The sequence below is a fragment of the Cyprinodon tularosa genome, unplaced genomic scaffold (genome assembly GCF_016077235.1).
Source record: "Cyprinodon tularosa strain WSP-4 unplaced genomic scaffold, ASM1607723v1 ctg12, whole genome shotgun sequence".
Lineage (NCBI taxonomy): Eukaryota > Metazoa > Chordata > Actinopteri > Cyprinodontiformes > Cyprinodontidae > Cyprinodon > Cyprinodon tularosa.
The window spans coordinates 3,210,704-3,228,981 of record NW_024038003.1 but is presented as its reverse complement, the minus strand read 5'-3'; the positions used below and the strand labels follow the sequence as shown (position 1 = coordinate 3,228,981).

Below are 18,278 nucleotides of genomic sequence, written 5' to 3'. Positions count from 1 at the left end.
AGTTATGTCACAAGTTTTGCTGAGCTGTGAGATATTATGTGATTAAGATGTGGAACAAAACAAGCTGAGCCACCAGACACTACCTGTGGCTTTACTCCAGATACTTACTGGGAGAGGTAATTAGTTGCCATAGCTCATATTCTACAAACACCCGGACAGACCGCCGTCCGTTCACATCCAGTGCTCCCCTGCCTGTGGCTGCATGGGATCTCCCTGTTGGTTTAATTAAAAGTGAGTGAATTGTTACACTGAACTGGTTCATCATCCAGTCCCACAGAGCTGTCCTCCTGCGGCCAACCGCTGCGGTCAGAGCTGATAAGTCTCAGACCCACAGTTATGAAATTTGTTTTCCTCATTATCAATGTCACAGTTATGCAATTTTTAGCTTGTTTCCAAAACAGACTGCTACTGCAGTGTATCCCTGTTCCACAACAGCTATGCTACATTTTCCATTCAAATGCGAAACCTATAATTCTAGTCTAAATAGTAAAAGCTTTTTGTGCAAAGACTTAAAAAAAAAAGAAGTAACAACTGATAGTCATGCGTTCAAGTTTATCAACAAGTGCCTAAGGCTGATAGTTCGGACTTTGCTGTAGATGCCTGATGAAATATGTTGTGGATGATATTTTTTTTTTTATCCACTATACATATGTATATTAAGGGCCTATTTCTTTTTTTTCTCTCAGAAACATGTAAATACTGTTTCACTATCAGATGCAAAAAGTAAAAAAAAAAAAAAAGAAACATCACTAGCTAAATTTTACATTTTGCATTGAAGATATGCAACCATTCCTATATAGCCTGGGTGCCAGTCAGAACTTAGTCCCGCCCACAAGGTTTGAGTTCGGGGAAGTTTGACTAGAATTGAGTCGGACTACGTCAGGCTAATTCCTATATGGAAACAAAGCAAAAGCAAAGCTTCAATAAATGTCAAAGTTATTGTTAAAGAAACCTAGTGTAGCACAGCAGTTAGAAGAAAAAGCAGAAATGATGTTCATAAAAAAACCATCAATAAGTGTGATCACTTCCATAAAAACTATATTACGGACATTTCAGAATAGTTTGGAGTCCATCATCCAAACAGGAATCAATATTAACATGTATGAGATGTCAACAATCACATCTACAACAGTATAAAAAAAGTTATCTAAAACTTAGTGAGATTCAATATGATGGTAAAGTTAAAGATTGCTTTGGGTTTTTTTAAACATTGGTAAAGGTGACAGAAGAGATTTTATAAAAATCCAACTTTTTTATCTATTTAACTAAATAAAATACAAAAAGGTTCCATGTTTCTAAAAATGTCAGTGTGGGATTATGCTGCCACAACAAAGGAATCATTTAAAGACTTTTTACAAATCTTTATCAGGCACACAGCACAAATAACTCATGTAGGCTAAAGCGCTACTTGATTATGCGTATGGTTGTGTTATTAAATAAACAGTAGGGTCAGGGCATGAATCCTTCCCCCAACACCCTCTCTGGTTCCTACTACTATATTTAAAGCCAGTGTGAAGTGTACACAGCCTTCTGTTGCAGTAAACTTGATTTGCACAAAAACAAGAGAAACAACCACTATTTAAACACACAGTGAAAAGCAGAAAATTGTTTATAGAGCTGCATTATCTCAGTACAATCTTTAGTTTCAGTTAGTTTCAGGAGCTGACTAGTATATTTAGTTAGCACAAGGACCTCACTAATCATTTATCACAAGACTGCTCCAAGATTAACTACCACATACATATTGACTCTGTGTGTGTGCATTATTTAAAGCCTAATCTATTAGTCCCACACACACTGATCAATGAGTATATCAGCCGGCATCGATAGCCGCGTCCCACAACATCCATCAACAGGACTGAAATGAGAAAACTAAAGACAGACATGGGATATCCAGAATATAATTTGTGCTCCTGAGAGCAGGAACACACAATGCATTTTGAGCTGCTGACTAGGAGGAAGCTTTGACAAAGCTAAATATATTAGTGCACTTTATTCAACATGCTGACTTATTGGTTAAAAATGTAAAAACTTATGAATATTTCTGACTAACTCAGCTATAAGTCAATTTCTGAGCTGATCACCTGGACAGAAAAACAAATTAACAACATATGTATTTTCATTTAAATCTTCCTCTATTGTCAAACATTTCTCTGTGATTTAAGCAAATCTAGCTGAAAAGACCGGAACCCAGAGGACCTACCATTATCCACAGACAGCTGTTAATCTGCTGTGTGGTTTGTTATCGTATAAAGACAAAAGGTAAAAATCTCCATCTGGAAAGATCGGGAGATTATTTAGAAAGTATTGGTTTAAGGGGGTAAAGCATCGACACACAAATTAGTTTGACGAGGGCAGGACAAAAAGTGTTTTATTCAAACAGGATTAGATATATACAGAGAGAATAAGTTACATGTACAAGTGAACATCTCAATCAGTTTTGGCTGTTTAGCATAAACTTTATTCATCCTGTTTAAAGAAGAAGAGGAGCTGAGCATGACCTGCAGAATATTCCAACATTCATGTAAGGAGTAGTAAGCATCATGCTATGGGATGCTGAGTATTTACCAATAAACTGTGCTGTGTTCATATCATGTCAAGTTTTTTTTTACCTGCCCTACATATAAAACACAACTGATTCATTCTTCACAACACATTTCCTCTGTTTACATCTTCACTATTAAACAATTAAAAGCCACATTCAGAAATGTAAACAGAGCTGTTCTGTAAGACAAACAGGTGAATGATCTGCAAAAAAAATGATCCTACAAACCTGAAGCTGAACCTGAAATGAATCCACTACTGCGTTTCCATAACGAAACAATGCAAATCTCATTTCCCTACAGGTCATAAGCTTATTGATCAACACATGGATTCAGAACCGAGACACTGCACTGCGACCTGACAAAACAATGGGTGTTATTCACCGTTATTCATCTAGTGCTAAATCAGTAAAGTTCTTATCCCAGAGCAGAAGAGGTTTTAAATAAATACATCGTTACCCGGAATGTTTTTATATCCAATTGGTCATCTTGCTTCATCCTTTTGTTTGTGAAGTAAAACAAACAGCTAAACTTAAAAAAACAAACAAAGGTAAGACATGGATTACAACGATATCTTTGGACGTTACAATCCCATTTCTCTTTGACTTTATTGGAATCATAAAATTTACAATGGAAAAAAACAAAATATTAAAATGAAAACATTTGAGGTCCATCAAAACATTAATATGGGAACAGTTGGTCTTCTGTTTAAATAGAAGAGATGTTTTTCTGTAATCTGTGTCAGGCAGAGATACACCAAGTCATCAGACCCTGATTGGAGATCTTAAGGTGAATCCAGAAAAAGCAGGTCAAAGCTTTACAAAAAAAAATAAAAAATGCATCTGTACACTTTGCTAGAAAATAAACTAGTTCTTCGAAGGAATAATCATGAGAAGAACATCTCCAAACTTACAGTATGTTCAAAAATCCCCATCTGCATTTATGCTGCAGCCATTAATTCAAAGCTGAGGATGTTAACCCCATGCCAACATGAGAAAGTAATAAAAAAAAAACATGTTCTGAAATGTTCAACAGATATACAAACATGTAGTTTCATCTTCTCCATCTGTGAGAGGATCTTTCTGAATGTTGCCATAAGGTCAGTATGGATGAAGTGCACCACAGAATGAAGGGTTCCAGGGTTTCTACTGACTTTATCCTTTCTAACAGGAAAGGTCAAGTGCTTTTTTCATAGCTCTGTCAATCCGAGCACGAAGAACGAAGAACAGCGAGATGACATCTCATGTTAGAATCCAGATTATAGCGAATATGTCCGAAGTATGAGGTATTTACACGTGCACAGGGGAAGGGTTTTACTCTGCTCCAGAGCTGCTTCCATCCCCATGTTTGTGACCTCGGCCCTCGTTCAGTCTGTACAGTGGAGGAGCCCGTTCACCAGCATCGCCTTTGACTCCTCTCAGAGGATTTGCTCTGTGCTGGAGGCGGAGATGTCCAGCAACCTCCATGCTGCGTTAGGGTTCAGCTCATCCTGGTCACGACACAGGGCCCAAACATACATCATCCTCATCACTTTCTCCTATAGAGGGCAGAAAAAAAAAAAAAATCAATGCCACAGAGAAATACAAACCTTTATATATATATATATATATATATATATATATATATATACTAGGGCTGGGCGATAATTCAATAATGATATATACCGATCGATAGACGTGTGGCGCAATAGAAATAAAGAGTGTCAATGACAGTTCGATAAAGAAACGCAGTTTTTCTTCCTTCTCATTGTAGCCTATAATGTAGGTTTATGCTAGTCACTACTTCCTCCCAACCAATCACAATCGTGGACCCAGGCACGCTGTCACAAAGCGCCGCCCTCTCAAACCACAACACAGAGCACATGAAGACGTCGCAGCAAGGAGAGGCGGAGGAAATTGTTCCAAAGAAGGGTTTTTGTAGTTCGCCAGTTTGGCAGTATTTCGGTCATGGCAAGTCGGACAAAAAACAAACCACAGTCATCTGGAAAATGTGTAGGGAACCAGTGAAAACGAAGTCTGATAACACAACCAACTTTTTTTTTTCTTTTTTTTTTTATCATCTCTGCCACTCACACCCGCAGGAGTACGAGCTGTGTAGGCCCCGGCGCGGTTCTCCTCCGAGGAATCTTCAGGAATTTCGGGAAAATATGTATATATATATATATTCAGTTCTGGGCAGTTTCCCACGCAGTTCTAACAATTGAGAGAAAAATGCTGAGGGGCCATCAACTTCAAAGTAATAACTCAGGTTAAAGCAGGAAACTAAGCTGAACCATAACAAGGTGCCAGCAGCACCTCTAGAAGAATAGGGGTGAGAAAAAATACCCCATAGAAATGCTAGGCTAAAGGGTGAGTTGATTTTTGTTTGGGTTTTTGTTCTTGTTGAGTGGAGTTTACATGGTAGCCTAGTCCTACAATCTTTTAATTACCACAAGCTGGTGGTGTACTATTCCCACCCAAATAAGGTATTCTATTTATTTATTTGTTATATTTATTTTGGTCACTTTTCTGGTCACTTTAGTTTATTCTTTGTCAGTATTTAATAACATAACTCAGGTCTCTTAAGTTATTTTTCTTTAAAACAATTGTTATGGTTAAAAAAGTTGGTTAAATAAATATTTTAATTAATTGATCAATATGCATTTTTTTTTATCGATAAGCTTTTTTTCTATATCACCCAGCCCTAATATATACACACACACTGTGATTTAAAGTCCGACTAACCGGATCTCCTTCCACGATATCTCCTTTCGGGCTTCGGATCACCATGACGACTTGAGCCTGAAAGGTAATGATCAGCACTGGGCCCTGGTCCATCAGTTTACCCATCGCTAACTAAACACACACAAACAAAAAAACAAACAAAAAGACGATCAGAGAAGGAAATACTGATGTAAACTCATTTAGCTTTAAATTATTAAAATACTAAATAACCACCTTTGCTTTTCCCATATTGCATTTTGTTCTCTAAAACTGTGCAATTGTGGTTACATCTGTGTGGATGATATTACCTCGTTAAACATGTGCATATCTGTGAATAGAAAATAACTACTGATTTTACTACAACATACATTGAGGAAAATTGGCATTTGAACACCCTGATATTTTGCAAGTTATCCCACTTAGTGATCATCAATGGGTCTGAAATAGTCATTGAAGGAACATGTCCACATTGGGAGAAATAATCTTAAAAAAAAAATCCAGAAATCACAAGGTATGACTTTTTTAAAAACTATTTATTTGTATGATACAGCTGCAAATAAGTATTTGAACACCTTTCTATCAGCTAGAATTCTGACCCTCAAAGACCTGTTAGTCTGCCTTCAAAATGTCCACCTCCACTCCATTTATTAACCTAAATTAGGTGCACCTGTTTGAGATCGTTAGCTGCTTAAAGACACCTGTCCACCCAATACAATCAGTAAAGGTTGAGGGAAGAGCTGTCCAAAGACACTAGAGACAAAATTGTACACCTCCACAAGGCTGGTAAGGGCTAAGGGGAAATTTCCAAGGAGCTTGCTGTTGGAGCAATCATTAGAAAATGTAAGAAGCTAACCATGACTGTCAATCTCCCTCGGAATGGGGCTCCACGCAAGATCTCACCATGTGGGGTCTCAATGAACCTAAGAAAGGGGAGAAATCAGCCCAGAACTACACGGGAGGAGGTGGTCAATGACCTGAAAAGAGCTGGGACCACCGTTTCCATGGTTACAGATGGTAATACACTAATGCAGTGGTTCCCAAAGTGTGGGGCGCGCCCCCTAGGGGGTGGCGCAGGGGGGGCGCGGGAAACGGTATGGATGAATGAAGAAAAAAAAAACAGCGCTTGCTTGACTGAGCATAATGGACAGTTGTGACACTGCAACCCAGATTTGAGAAGATCTGCAGCAAAAAGTAGGCTCACTACAGCCACTGAAAAGATGGGAGGATTAAAGTACAAAGAAAAAACTCTCAGGGAGCTGTTAAATGTTTTCACTCCATTTTGCACAGAGGCTTTTTTAATGTATAGATGATAGCAGAGTTAAATATTGTTACAAATAAAATAAAAAAAGAAATATGTTTAAAATAACACAGACGACAAAGAATCCTCTTCTAATCTACAGTATAGAACTATGAAAAAAATACAGTTACACAAAAGTGTTTCACTGTAAAGATGGTGTGTAGTTTGTTTTGTTGCAACCTGAAGTGTGAAATAAACTTCAGCGGAGTTTGAAAACAAAATATGTGTATAGATTCATTATATCTGGTTGAACACTGTGTGTGCCAGTTGATTTTTTTTTTTTTTTTTGGGGGGGGGGGGGTCGTGGAAATTTTATTGTAATCCAAAGGGGGGCCCAGAAGAAAATCTTTGGGAACCACTGCACTAATGCATGGCAGGGAAGATTTCCCTGCTTAAGCCAGCACATGCCAAGGCCCGTCTTAAGTTTGCTAGTGAACATTTGGATGATCCAGAGGAATCATCGAAAAAAGTCATGTGGTCAGAGAGACCAAAGTAGAACTTTTTGGTCATAATTCCACTAACCATGTTTGGAAGAAGAAGATGAGTACCATCCCAAGAACACCATCCCTACTGTGAAGCTTGGAGGTGTTAGCATCATGCTTTGGGGTGTTTTTCTGGACAAGGGACAGGGTGACTGCACTGTACTAAGGAGAGGATGACCAGGGCCATGTATTGCAAGATTTTGGGGAACAACCTCCTTCTCTCAGTTAGAGCATTGAAGATGGGTCGAGGCTGGATCTTCCAACATGACAATGACCCGAAACACACAACCAGGATAACCAAGGAGTGGCTCTGGAAGAAGCATATCAAGGTACTGGCATGGTCTAGCCTACAGGTGTGAAAGTGGTTCCAGAAAGGGCCGTGTGGCTGCAGGTTTTCTTTCCAACCAAGCATTAGCACACCAGACTCCATCCATCTCATCAAGTCATCCTGTGCAGACTGGACTCACTTGATGAGATGGATGGAGTCTGGTTTGCTAATGCTTGATTGGAAGGAAAACCTGCAGCTACACGGCCTTTTCTCGAGCCACTTTGACACTCCTGGTCTAGCCAGTCTCCAGACTTAAACCAAATAGAGAGTCTTTGGAGGTAACTCAAATTCTGTGTTTCTCAGCGACAGCCCAGAAACCTGACTGATCTAGAGATGATCTGTGTGCAGGAGTGGGCCAAAATCCCTCCTGCAGTGTGTGCAAACCTGGTGAAAAACTGGAAGAAATGTTTGACGTCTGTAATTGCAAAAAATGGCTATTGTGCCAAATATTTACAGTGATTTTCTCAGCTATTCAAAAACTTATTTGCAGCTGTATCATACAAATAAACAGTTAAAAAATCATACATTGTTATTTCTGGATTTTTTTTTTTTATATTATGTCTCACACAGTGGGCAACTACGACGACAATTTAAGACTCCTCTATGATTTCTAAGTGGGAGAACTTGCAAAATAGTAGGGTGTTCAAATACTTATTTTCCTCTCTATAACCAAAAGAAAAACCAAAAGAGCCTAAGAGCATAAACATCCTAAAACACTGTCCAGGACTTCATCAGTCTTTATTTCAGCAAAAATCTCCTAAGGTCCTGACAAAACATTTTAATCAGGTTGATATCTGAACTGTGAAATCAGATTTTCTTTTTCAGCTCTTCTGTTGTGAATTAGCTGCTCTCCTTTGGATGACCCAATTTCAGGTAAGCTGCTTCTGTTGGACAGAGGCCCAAATAATAAACACCAGTACTGCCATGCACTTTTAAAAACATGAGAATGTAGATAAAAAACTTGGTTCACACAAGAAAATAAACCCATGGGTTCATTACACAGAGAAATATACCTCAGGGCTAGACTTAATTTTAATGAATACGGCTAATAAACAAAAATGATACCAAGATTTAGTGCCTCTAAAAGTAGATTAGATGCTGTTCTCCTCTACTCTTCATCCACATTCTAATTTTTGGGGACTATAAATGTTAGAGTTTTCTACAGTAGCTCGTTTACATTTTCATGCGGGGAAATCTTAATTGCGTCTGTATGAGAGTGAGAACAAGCAGGATCAGAACTTACATCTATGTTATCGATGTCAAGAACTTTGGACTGAAAGAGAAGCCCGAGGGCTTTGGCCTGCTGGATGGGATGAGCCAGCTGACTGTATGTCTGAGAGGAAGACCACAGGAACACAGACAGAATGAAACAAAACTTCACACACGTTACATGAAGGCAGATCAACATTTCAGCTCACCTGCAGGCTTACTACTTCTAAAAAAAGACTGTGCATTTAAAAAGATATGCAACAAAAATACAATCCTGGTTCCCAATGTTACTTTGTTTACATTTTATTGTGGTTAAGCCAAAAAATTACTATGGTGACGTGTGGTTGGTTGATAACTCACAGCTTCATAGCACCAGTCCTTTAAAACCTCCAGCTCTCCACGGACCATAGCCTGCAGAGAGGACACAGACTGGCAATCAGTACTGAATATCATTTTAACTAAAGAAATACGGAAATAAACAAAAGCTACTGGATTTTTAAAGCTAATATAAATGTATTCAGTCAAGTTTTTCTATTTAGTTCTAATCCCAGCAGATCTGAGTGTTATGTGCAAACCTTTTTCTACTGAATCTCTTCTCCATAATTTCAGTCACTTCTTCCCTTGAAACAGACACAGGTCCCTAAAACGGTTCCTGAAAGTCTAATGTCAACAATCTAAACGGTTCCAATCTTAAGAGCACGGGCCAGCAACCTTTTTAAGGCTGAGAGCTACTTCATGGGTATTGAGTCATATAAGGGCTACCAATACTGACCTATGAACTGGAGGGATAAGCATTCACCTTAACATCATACAGGAAAAACACATTTTTATTGGGAGGGAGGGAAAGAAGAAAGAAAAGAAGAAAGGAGGGAGAAAGGATGTAAGGAGGGAGGGAGGAAGGATGAAAAGAATGGAGGGACAAAGGAAGGGATTGAAGGAGGGAGAAAGGGATCAGCGTTCATCTTAACTTCATACATAATAAACATATTTTTATTGGGAGGGAGGGAAGGAAAGAAGAAAGAAAGGAGGGAAGGAATAAAGAAAGGAGAGAGGGAGGATGGCAGGAGGGAGGGAAGGAGGGAGGAAGGGATGGAGGAAGGAGGAAGGAAGGGGGGATTTGAAGGAATTGTGAAAGGAAGGATGAAAGGAAGGAGGGAGGAAGGAGGGATGGATCAGCGTTCACCTCGTTTCTTTTAACTCCTAATTTTATGATATTGTCAGTTTGAAATCTACAACTGCTTAAATGCTCTGCAGGATTAAAATGATGAAATGCTCTATAAATTATTAAAAAAGAAAGGCAACAGAATAAAATAAAAATTTCAATCTTTGCCCACTGGTGAGTTGTTCTGTTTTTAGAAGATGCTGTTGGCACCCCATGTGGACCCTGAGGGCCCCTTGGTTCCTGCGGTCACCATGTTGGTGACCCCTGCTTTAGAGCAATCAACACTACTTTGATTGTAGTTTTAGATGTATTTGATAAATAAATGCAAATTATTAAAAAGCTTTTACTTGTTTATTGTTTGTAATCAACTGATTAAAGGCTTTTCAATTAGCTTAAATATTTTTACTCATTCAATTCACTGATCCTAATTCAATCCATGGGCCTTTAGATCCAAAATTGTGCTTTAATATTTCTGCTTTAAATCATCTCTATAGTTCTCATTTAAACTGTAGTGTCTGGTCAACTTTCTCATATTTATTCACCTTAGGTTAACACCTTTACCGCTACACAAGCCAGGCTGTAACAGGAAATAAAGGAATTAAATAAGAGGCGGAACGACAGAAGACAGAAGGGACTGAAGGAAGTATAAGGAAGGACTAACAGGTGCGAAACTGGAAGCTAAAAACAACCTAAGAGGCCATTTTGCTTTTAAAACTGTTATTACTGGAGCAAACCAGTTTTACAATAAGTTAAATAAACGAATAGTCCACAAATTCAAAGATTCCAATCACTCAAAAATAATGCAATCTCTTTAATTTCTCTTTGCAATGATTTTAAATGGAAACTTAGGATTTTGTTTTGTTGTGCTGCATTATCCCAATCCAAATCCTTATTTTGTTTAAATGGTTCCAGGTAATGTCAGTCTTGTGGTATTCCATGTTTTATGTTTCTTTTATCAGTTTCCTTCTCCACTCTGATCAAGATCTAAAAAAAAAAAAAAATACACCCAAACCGCATAGGATCCTCTAACTGCTCTGTGCCTCCTGACATCAGTGATTACTTTCTTTAGCACTTGCTTTAAGGTTGGTCTAAATTACGCAGCTGAAAACACATTTATAGAACAACATTAAAGCAAATGTGTCTAAATCACTGGTAAATTAAGTGATCTCCTCATTTACTAGCCTGTTTTCCCTGTGCTGTCCTTGCAGTAACGAGTGACAGGCATAATTCAATTTAATTCAGATTATCTATATAGCGCAAATTCACAACACATATCATCTCAAGGCACTCTACAGTTCACCAGACCATACAGTCAAATTGATTGAAAGTTTTCTATCTAAGGAAAACCAGTTGATTGCATAAACAAGCAAAAGGCAAAGCAAACAACAGGAAACACTTCTTATTACCTCCAGGATGTTCGGGATTATATCCTTCTCACACTGCTTGAGGAAAGTATCTTTGTCAAACTTAGGATCTATCTTCAGAATCTCTGTCAGCACTTCTGACATTTCTGTTTTAGAGAAAAGTCCACCTGAAAAAAATAACACCAAGCCAAGCCGATCAGTAGCACCAATAATTAGCCTGGAAGTTTAAATAATAGGTCTGAATATAAAAGCAATGATGAGAGTAAAGTACACGATATGATGATTAAGAATTACCTAAAAAGTCGGTAACTCTGTCAGTCATGGCTCTGGATGCTCTGATCAGAGCATTGTCGCTTTCATCATACTTCATCTTCATTTCAAAGAATCCTGTAGGCAGAGGGGGAAAAAAAGTATTGATTAACGGAGGGAAAATGTGTTTTTATTAGTAATAAATGAAGGCAGTACTTGTCTGCATTAAAAACGTCTAATAAACATCTTATATCTGCACTCTTTTAATTATTTTGCATTCAACTATGAAACTATCTGCTGCCCCCTACTGTCTTCAGTTTAGAAGACATATCCAGATATCAGATTAAGGAACAGACAGCATAGTATTTTCTTTCTAGAAGCCACTTACGGTTAAAGACCATGTTATTCTCCTTGAAGTCCTTCCACTGCTGGTACCACTTTGAATCCTTATGCAGAACCACACCAAGAGCATCTCTACATCACAAAACCAAACCAAATGACAGATTAAATATTTAGTGGCTAAGATGAGCTAGCAAAGAAACTTCTATGCATTTCATTGGTGGAACAACAAAAAGCAACACAGCAGGGAGGAGCAGAAGGAAATGATACAGCTTTTAATAAAAAATAAAAATTTTATATCAGATTATATCGACCAGCATCTAAAATAATAGATATTTCCAAGCTGACAGAAACACTCTGCTTCTGTTAAGTTTCTGTAACTTATTGTTATTTATTTTACATGGGCCAGTTATTTTTATACCCTTTGTTGTCGACTTTCGTTCCCTGTTCTATTAATATTTCTTTATCAAGCCTTTTCTGACATTCTACAGTATAAAATAAGTAATAAAAGCCAGTATGGCTTGTTCTAATATGGTATCAGGTCAATATCGGTATCATATCGGAAATGAAAAAGCTGGATCTGGCAATCGCCATTTAGATGCAAACAAAATATCCTTCACCCAGCTAGAGAGGCATGCTGTATATATACAGCATAAACACAATATATTAAATCATGTGACATTTTACATGAAGAAAAATAAATAAAAAATAATAATTTTAGTCTCATATAAGCAGCTATCTCTCTTTTTATTGCCAGGTTCCTTCTATGGGTTTTAAACATCGGCAAATTGGACATTTTCAATGGTTACTTTCAACAAAGACCAGATGTTGACACAGATAATGTTTGTAAAGTCAGCAGATTTGTCTTAACCATGTGGTTTCATCTGATTATTTTTAGTTTCGTGTTTAAATCTAAATCACTACAAATACATGATGCACTTTTAATATATATTTTTTTTTTTTGCAAAAACCTTTCATTCAACCCCATTAAGATACAGTTACATGGGTTAAAAAGATGAAACATAAAAATCATTAAGATGTCTGAACACTTTAGCAAGCCAACATGTGTTATGAAATGTACATCAATGTAGAGCAATGAGCACCGAGCATGCAACCCCTTCCAACAGATACTTACTCATTGGCCTCAAACACTCTGCTGTCAACATCTCCACCTCTCAATGAAAAATCACTTCTCATCCTCAGCTGAGCAGGAGCCCTGTAAGGACCGGCGTCTCCAACGTCTATCTCCTTCTTCATAGATTCCACACCCTGCAGAGGAGGCAGGAGCTTTTAAGCTTCAAATCACAATCTAACTATTTAGTTTTGAAAGTTTTCATCAGCATGACCAGGATCAGAGATAAAATCAGCGGTTCAGAAACCAACAAGAGCCGAGCTAAACTGCCTGGAGAATGTTTTAAAAAAAACAAGGAGAAATCCTCTTCCTAAATAAACAACTTTGGTGAGTAACTGCTGTGAATGAAAAAGTAACAGAATTAGCTCAAACTTCTAAAAAAAAAACAAAAATCATTGACTGGTTAAAAGGTGCAGTTTTCGATGCTGAATGCTTGAAGAGGATGATTTAAGAGAGGTCTTTTCTCCTGACCTGTGAGATGGCTCTGAATGCGCTGGTCCGTCCCAGTTTTTCTCCCCCCTTAGACACAGACTCTGCAGAATGCTTGGCTGTCCTGGCCGCCTCCTCCACACCTTCTTTAATCTTCTTCCCTATATCCGTTCGGGTCACCTCCCCAAGACTCTGGAGCAAAAAATGAGGCAGAAAAAACAAAAGTAAACTTACAAAACGACGATACATCAAATGGAGGGAAGCCTTCCAACACAGTGAAACAGAATTACAAGACTAGAATGAATCCAGTTTGGTTTCAGGTGAATTAGGAAATTAAAGTTTCTTTCTGTTCAGGTTTCTTCAACACCTCACCTCTTTGACGGTTTCTGACAGAGAGCCGAAGGTCTTTTTAAACACCTCAGATGTTTTCACCGTCTCGGCCTCTATAGTTTTCTAATAAAACAAAGAGCTTTGTCAGGAGTAGTACAGTAGACTGGCAGACCATAAGGTTAGTAGCATCCTTACATATTTCCTGCGGGCCTGCTGCAGGGCATCAGACTCTTCTAGCCTCTTGGCCTCTTCTCTAAACTTTTTGATGTTTTCTTTCATCTCCTGGTTCTTACTGAACTCCTGACGGAGATTGTCAACGAACTCACCCAAAAAACCCTTCCGTCCCGAAGAATACCGGACCTGAAAAGAGAAAGAGGAAAAACTGTTTTTTACAAGATTAATTAAATAAGTAAAAAATAAGAAAAACATACTTATGTGGATTAAAAAAAACAAAAAAACACCTATTTAAAAGCTTCTAAATCATGAAATCAGCGATGGCAGTAAAATAAAAATAACATAAACCTGAAATACTGAGCTAAAATGGTTAAAGGCACTTCTAGTAAAATGAACACCTAGTGTTTCAAATTGGAAAGACACAAAACAGATGTTGGCCACCCCATTCGGAGATGGCGGTGTAGGGTGCTAAGTCAAAGGAGAAAAGGGCACAGCCCAGCTAAATTCATGATAACTAGTGAAGACAGTTTAGCCTGGATAACATACAGGTGATTTCATGAAATTGCTCCATGAAATCTTAAGTTACATAGCCCATGTTCCTTTGCAGCAAAACCAACTGTAGTGCATGCAGCCTGCTAAGAAAACAGGCTACGCCTAGGAAGCTTTCCTTCCAGTTTTTCCTGCTGCAAACAATCACTACATTTAACCACTTTTCCAAGTCATACTTATAAATATTAGGGGTGTATATCATACCCATCATGGCGATTCGAGTCAGTATCAATTTCCTGACCCAACGATTCGATTATTTTCGATATTCAAGAATACACCAAAGATAAGATTCGATTAATTGGTTAATTGTTTGTTGTTGTTTTTTTACCTTGCAGGCTAGACAATGTTTCAAATTTGAAATAAATCAAAGAAAGCTGTAATATCTTTATGCATTTTATTTGAGAAACAACAGAAAATCACAGAAGTATCAAAGTTGTACTCCCCCTAGGCCTGGGAAAACCTCATTCACTGAAAATGCATGTATCGGATCGTCGGCTGTTGGAACAATGTATCAATACAAAACGGTTATTATTTACACCCCTAATAAATATCATAAATGACTATAAAACAAGAATGAAAGGTTAACAGGATTTATTCCAAGTTAAATCATAGAAAATTACAACCAATCCCTGAGCCCTGAAAAACACTTCCTATGCTTCTTATACCTCATGAGTGTGTTGCATCAGCTGGATGCTTAACAGTGCGTGTCAAATAAGGGTGCTCAAAGCCCAGGCTTTCTCCCTGCTGCGTTTTTACCTCAGGATTACAGACTTGTATTATTTCCATTCATGTTGCCTAACAGTGGTTCATATGAAGGTTAATGGACGATGCAACGGTGTACCTGCACAGCTGCAGCTGGGCTCCTGTGTAACCTGTAGGCATCTCCTCTCCATGCAGCAGAAACTACAGAACGGGTGCAGAGAGCCAAGGCCTTCCGGCCCATCAGCTGCAGTAAAAAAACAACAACAAAGTCAGTTAGACCTGTCATTTATGGGAACAACAAACACACCTTCAGAGATTTCCTTTATAAGGAGCTATCATGTCATTTATAATACTAGAAAGATTTTTTTTTTCAAAATATTGTTTACATCACATGCTTTCTTTCCATTTATGTTGTCTTTGCATATCATTTAGCGTCATGCTATTTAAATAGGCTTCTGCAGCAGAAAAGGGAAGGTGCTTAGAGATGATAGGAATATTTATTGAGCTAATTACAGGACAAAGCTTGAAAGCAATGCTGAAATTCTAGCAGAGATCTGGGACTTCTCACACTGAGGGTCATTACATTCAAGGCCAGAACCTCAGAAGACCCACAATGAGTGAGCAATGAGTGATACAAGACATATCCAACCAAACATGGCAGTCAAGCCGCATTCTACAACTGGAATATAGTGAACTATCAAACTACAATGATTATGACTGGATTTCATTAAATTCAACTGTAAATAAAACTTGATCTTTGGAGATGCCACTCATCCAGTCTAACTTTACTGTGGCAACATACCGAGAAAAATCACCATAAGTTTCTTGGTATATAAATTATCTAGAATTATGAATAAAACTAAAAAAGGCCTGCTGTTGGGCTTCTAGTGTTACATAATACTGTAAATCTAGGACTGCAACTAATGATTATTTTGCTAATTAATTAATCTTTTTTTTTATTAATAATTGGATATAAAAGGATTTCTTAAAAAATACTTTTTACGAAATAAAACTAAAACACTTTCACTTGAGGAGTTCTAGATAGAGCATATTGATTGATTAGATTTTTTTTTTTTTTTTATCTTAAATGTAAAATGTTGATATATTTTCCTCAATCTTGATATAATTACAGCTCTAAGTGGGTCGCTCCTTCAGCTAAAGGACATTTTTAGAGTCTCTAAACTTCATTTGGCAATAAATCAATTAATAACTAGTTGACAATTATTTCAATAATTAATTAATCACGATTAATCTGATTATTTCAGCCTTAATTCAATCAATGGGGGGTTTTTTTGTGTTTGTGTGTGGAAAAATAGAACATGTTAAAACATGCTTGTCCCTGATTTTCTGTGGTTCATCTGTCACAAAAAGTCTCCCTAGAAAAACGACAATTAAACATAAAAGGTTTCAATAAAAAAAAAAACTAACATACAAAAAAGCCCAGGGCATTTAGAAAAGACTAAAACTATGTCAAACCTAATCTAATTATGTTATAACAATGTCAATAGTGGTCTAATTGGACCGCCATTCCTGCTTTATTGCAGCATGTCTAGAAATTATGACTATATTGTCCAACAGTGGAGAAATCCGGCTGTGACAAACAAAAAACAGGTAAATTAAACACATTATGTGAAAATTTCACAGCATGTTCCATTGGTCTAAAACTGTCTTCCTTTATAATCCTTCATTTACGGTAAAACACTATCACTAAGAACTATTAAACCCTGCTTCATTTCAGTAAAGAGTCAACATCTGCGGTGATTCTGATGCGACAACAAGGCCTTTTAACCATAATTACGGACACTTACTAAAACTTAATAAACCCTTTTTCTCATAAATATAGGTGACAAAAGTAACACAGAGTCAAGGAATCTTTCCGTCAAAGAAAACTGTGCGTTCAGACATAAGAGCTGCAATGAAGGGCATGAATGGGTTCTAACCTCGTAACACCGATACACGGACGCTGCCATCTTGACGTTCCACCAGAGAAGCACGTGCATTCTGGTGCGTCGCTACTGCCTGAACTGACGTTCCGACTGACCAATAGGAATATGGGAATAGACAGGGGGCGGGGCCAAGCACAGATCCTTTCATTGGTTTATTAATGACTTTAAAACCTATTTTTCTTCTCTTAAAAAGATAAAAAATGAAAAATATGCCCAAAAATTGAGCCTTGATTTCTCCAAACATCTGCTATTTTAAGTGCATTCACCGTTTTGTTTTTATTATTTCTATGTTTGATTTAAATGTTTGCTAAGATGAATTCCCCTCTTAGTTGTCTTACTTTTTTGTTTTTTGTTTTTCTTTTATTGTAATTGATCTTCATCTGTTCATGTACACATTTGCTATCCTCTCTGAGAGTATTTTTTTCATGTAAATGTTAATGACTTATTAAAAAAAAATGAATGGCTTTCTGCTTTTATACCTGAAATTGAAAAACATTAAAATTTAAAGATTTGGTTGACTTTAAGACCGCTCATTTTACGTACAAAGTAAATAATAATTTGTTGCCAGTACATATTCAGGGTCTGTTTTTGATCAAGGACACTGCTTATGATCTCAGAGGGTATAAAATGTTCAGAAAACCAAAAGCAAGAACAAATGTTAAACAACATTTTATTTCTTTTGTTGGGGTTGATGTATGGTACAAATTAGATCGGGAGCTAAGTGATTGTACAACAATAACAAGGTTTAAAAACATATTTAAGAATAATATGATAAACAATTATGAAACATGTGAATGCAATTAGGAACAGTAAGATATTTGGTGCGTTACCTTTTTTTCTTTCTTTCTTTTTCCTAAAAAAAATGTTATTATTTTAGAAGAATATTTTTTCCTAAAATCATACATTGGTATGTATTATTTATCATCATTTATTAGCCATCTTTTTATCTTTTTTTTCTTTTGCTTTGCAATCCAATGTAAATTGGCTTTGGAGGGTGGGCATTATAAGCTTCTTGCTTCTGCCAGTACACCCTTTTCAGACTGTTTAAATTTATGTTATATGGACATATACTGTCTTTATTATATATATGTATGTCTGAAATAAATAAATAAAATAAAATACCCATGATTAAACCAAACATTCCCACATTATTTAGGTAAATTATGTGTAAAACAATTGTAGTTCATGATAATCTGGCATCTTTATTGTATTACTGAAGTGTTTATTACAATACATATGCCAGTAAATATGTTTACAAATATGCCAATAATTATGTTTAATAAAATAAATATGTAAAAAAAAAAAAAAATGTGGACGCACTGTATATAATGTATATATCCC

The 18,278-nt window shown here is 37.0% G+C and overlaps 1 protein-coding gene across 1 annotated transcript; it reads right to left on the bottom strand.

Moving 5' to 3' along the window:
- Nucleotides 1-2,344: 2,344 nt before the first annotated feature.
- LOC119774082 (mitochondrial import inner membrane translocase subunit TIM44-like) lies at nucleotides 2,345-17,016 on the bottom strand. The gene is made up of 13 exons (XM_038271399.1): nucleotides 16,932-17,016; nucleotides 15,131-15,235; nucleotides 13,762-13,926; nucleotides 13,609-13,689; nucleotides 13,279-13,428; nucleotides 12,811-12,944; nucleotides 11,725-11,810; nucleotides 11,382-11,474; nucleotides 11,130-11,254; nucleotides 8,922-8,972; nucleotides 8,596-8,685; nucleotides 5,267-5,377; nucleotides 2,345-4,080 (listed from the first exon to the last, which is right to left on the bottom strand). Exons 1-13 carry the CDS (start codon nucleotides 16,989-16,991, stop codon nucleotides 3,961-3,963), a joined length of 1,371 nt encoding a protein of 456 aa, XP_038127327.1. The 5' UTR covers nucleotides 16,992-17,016; the 3' UTR covers nucleotides 2,345-3,960.
- Between the last annotated feature and the right edge of the window lie 1,262 nt (nucleotides 17,017-18,278).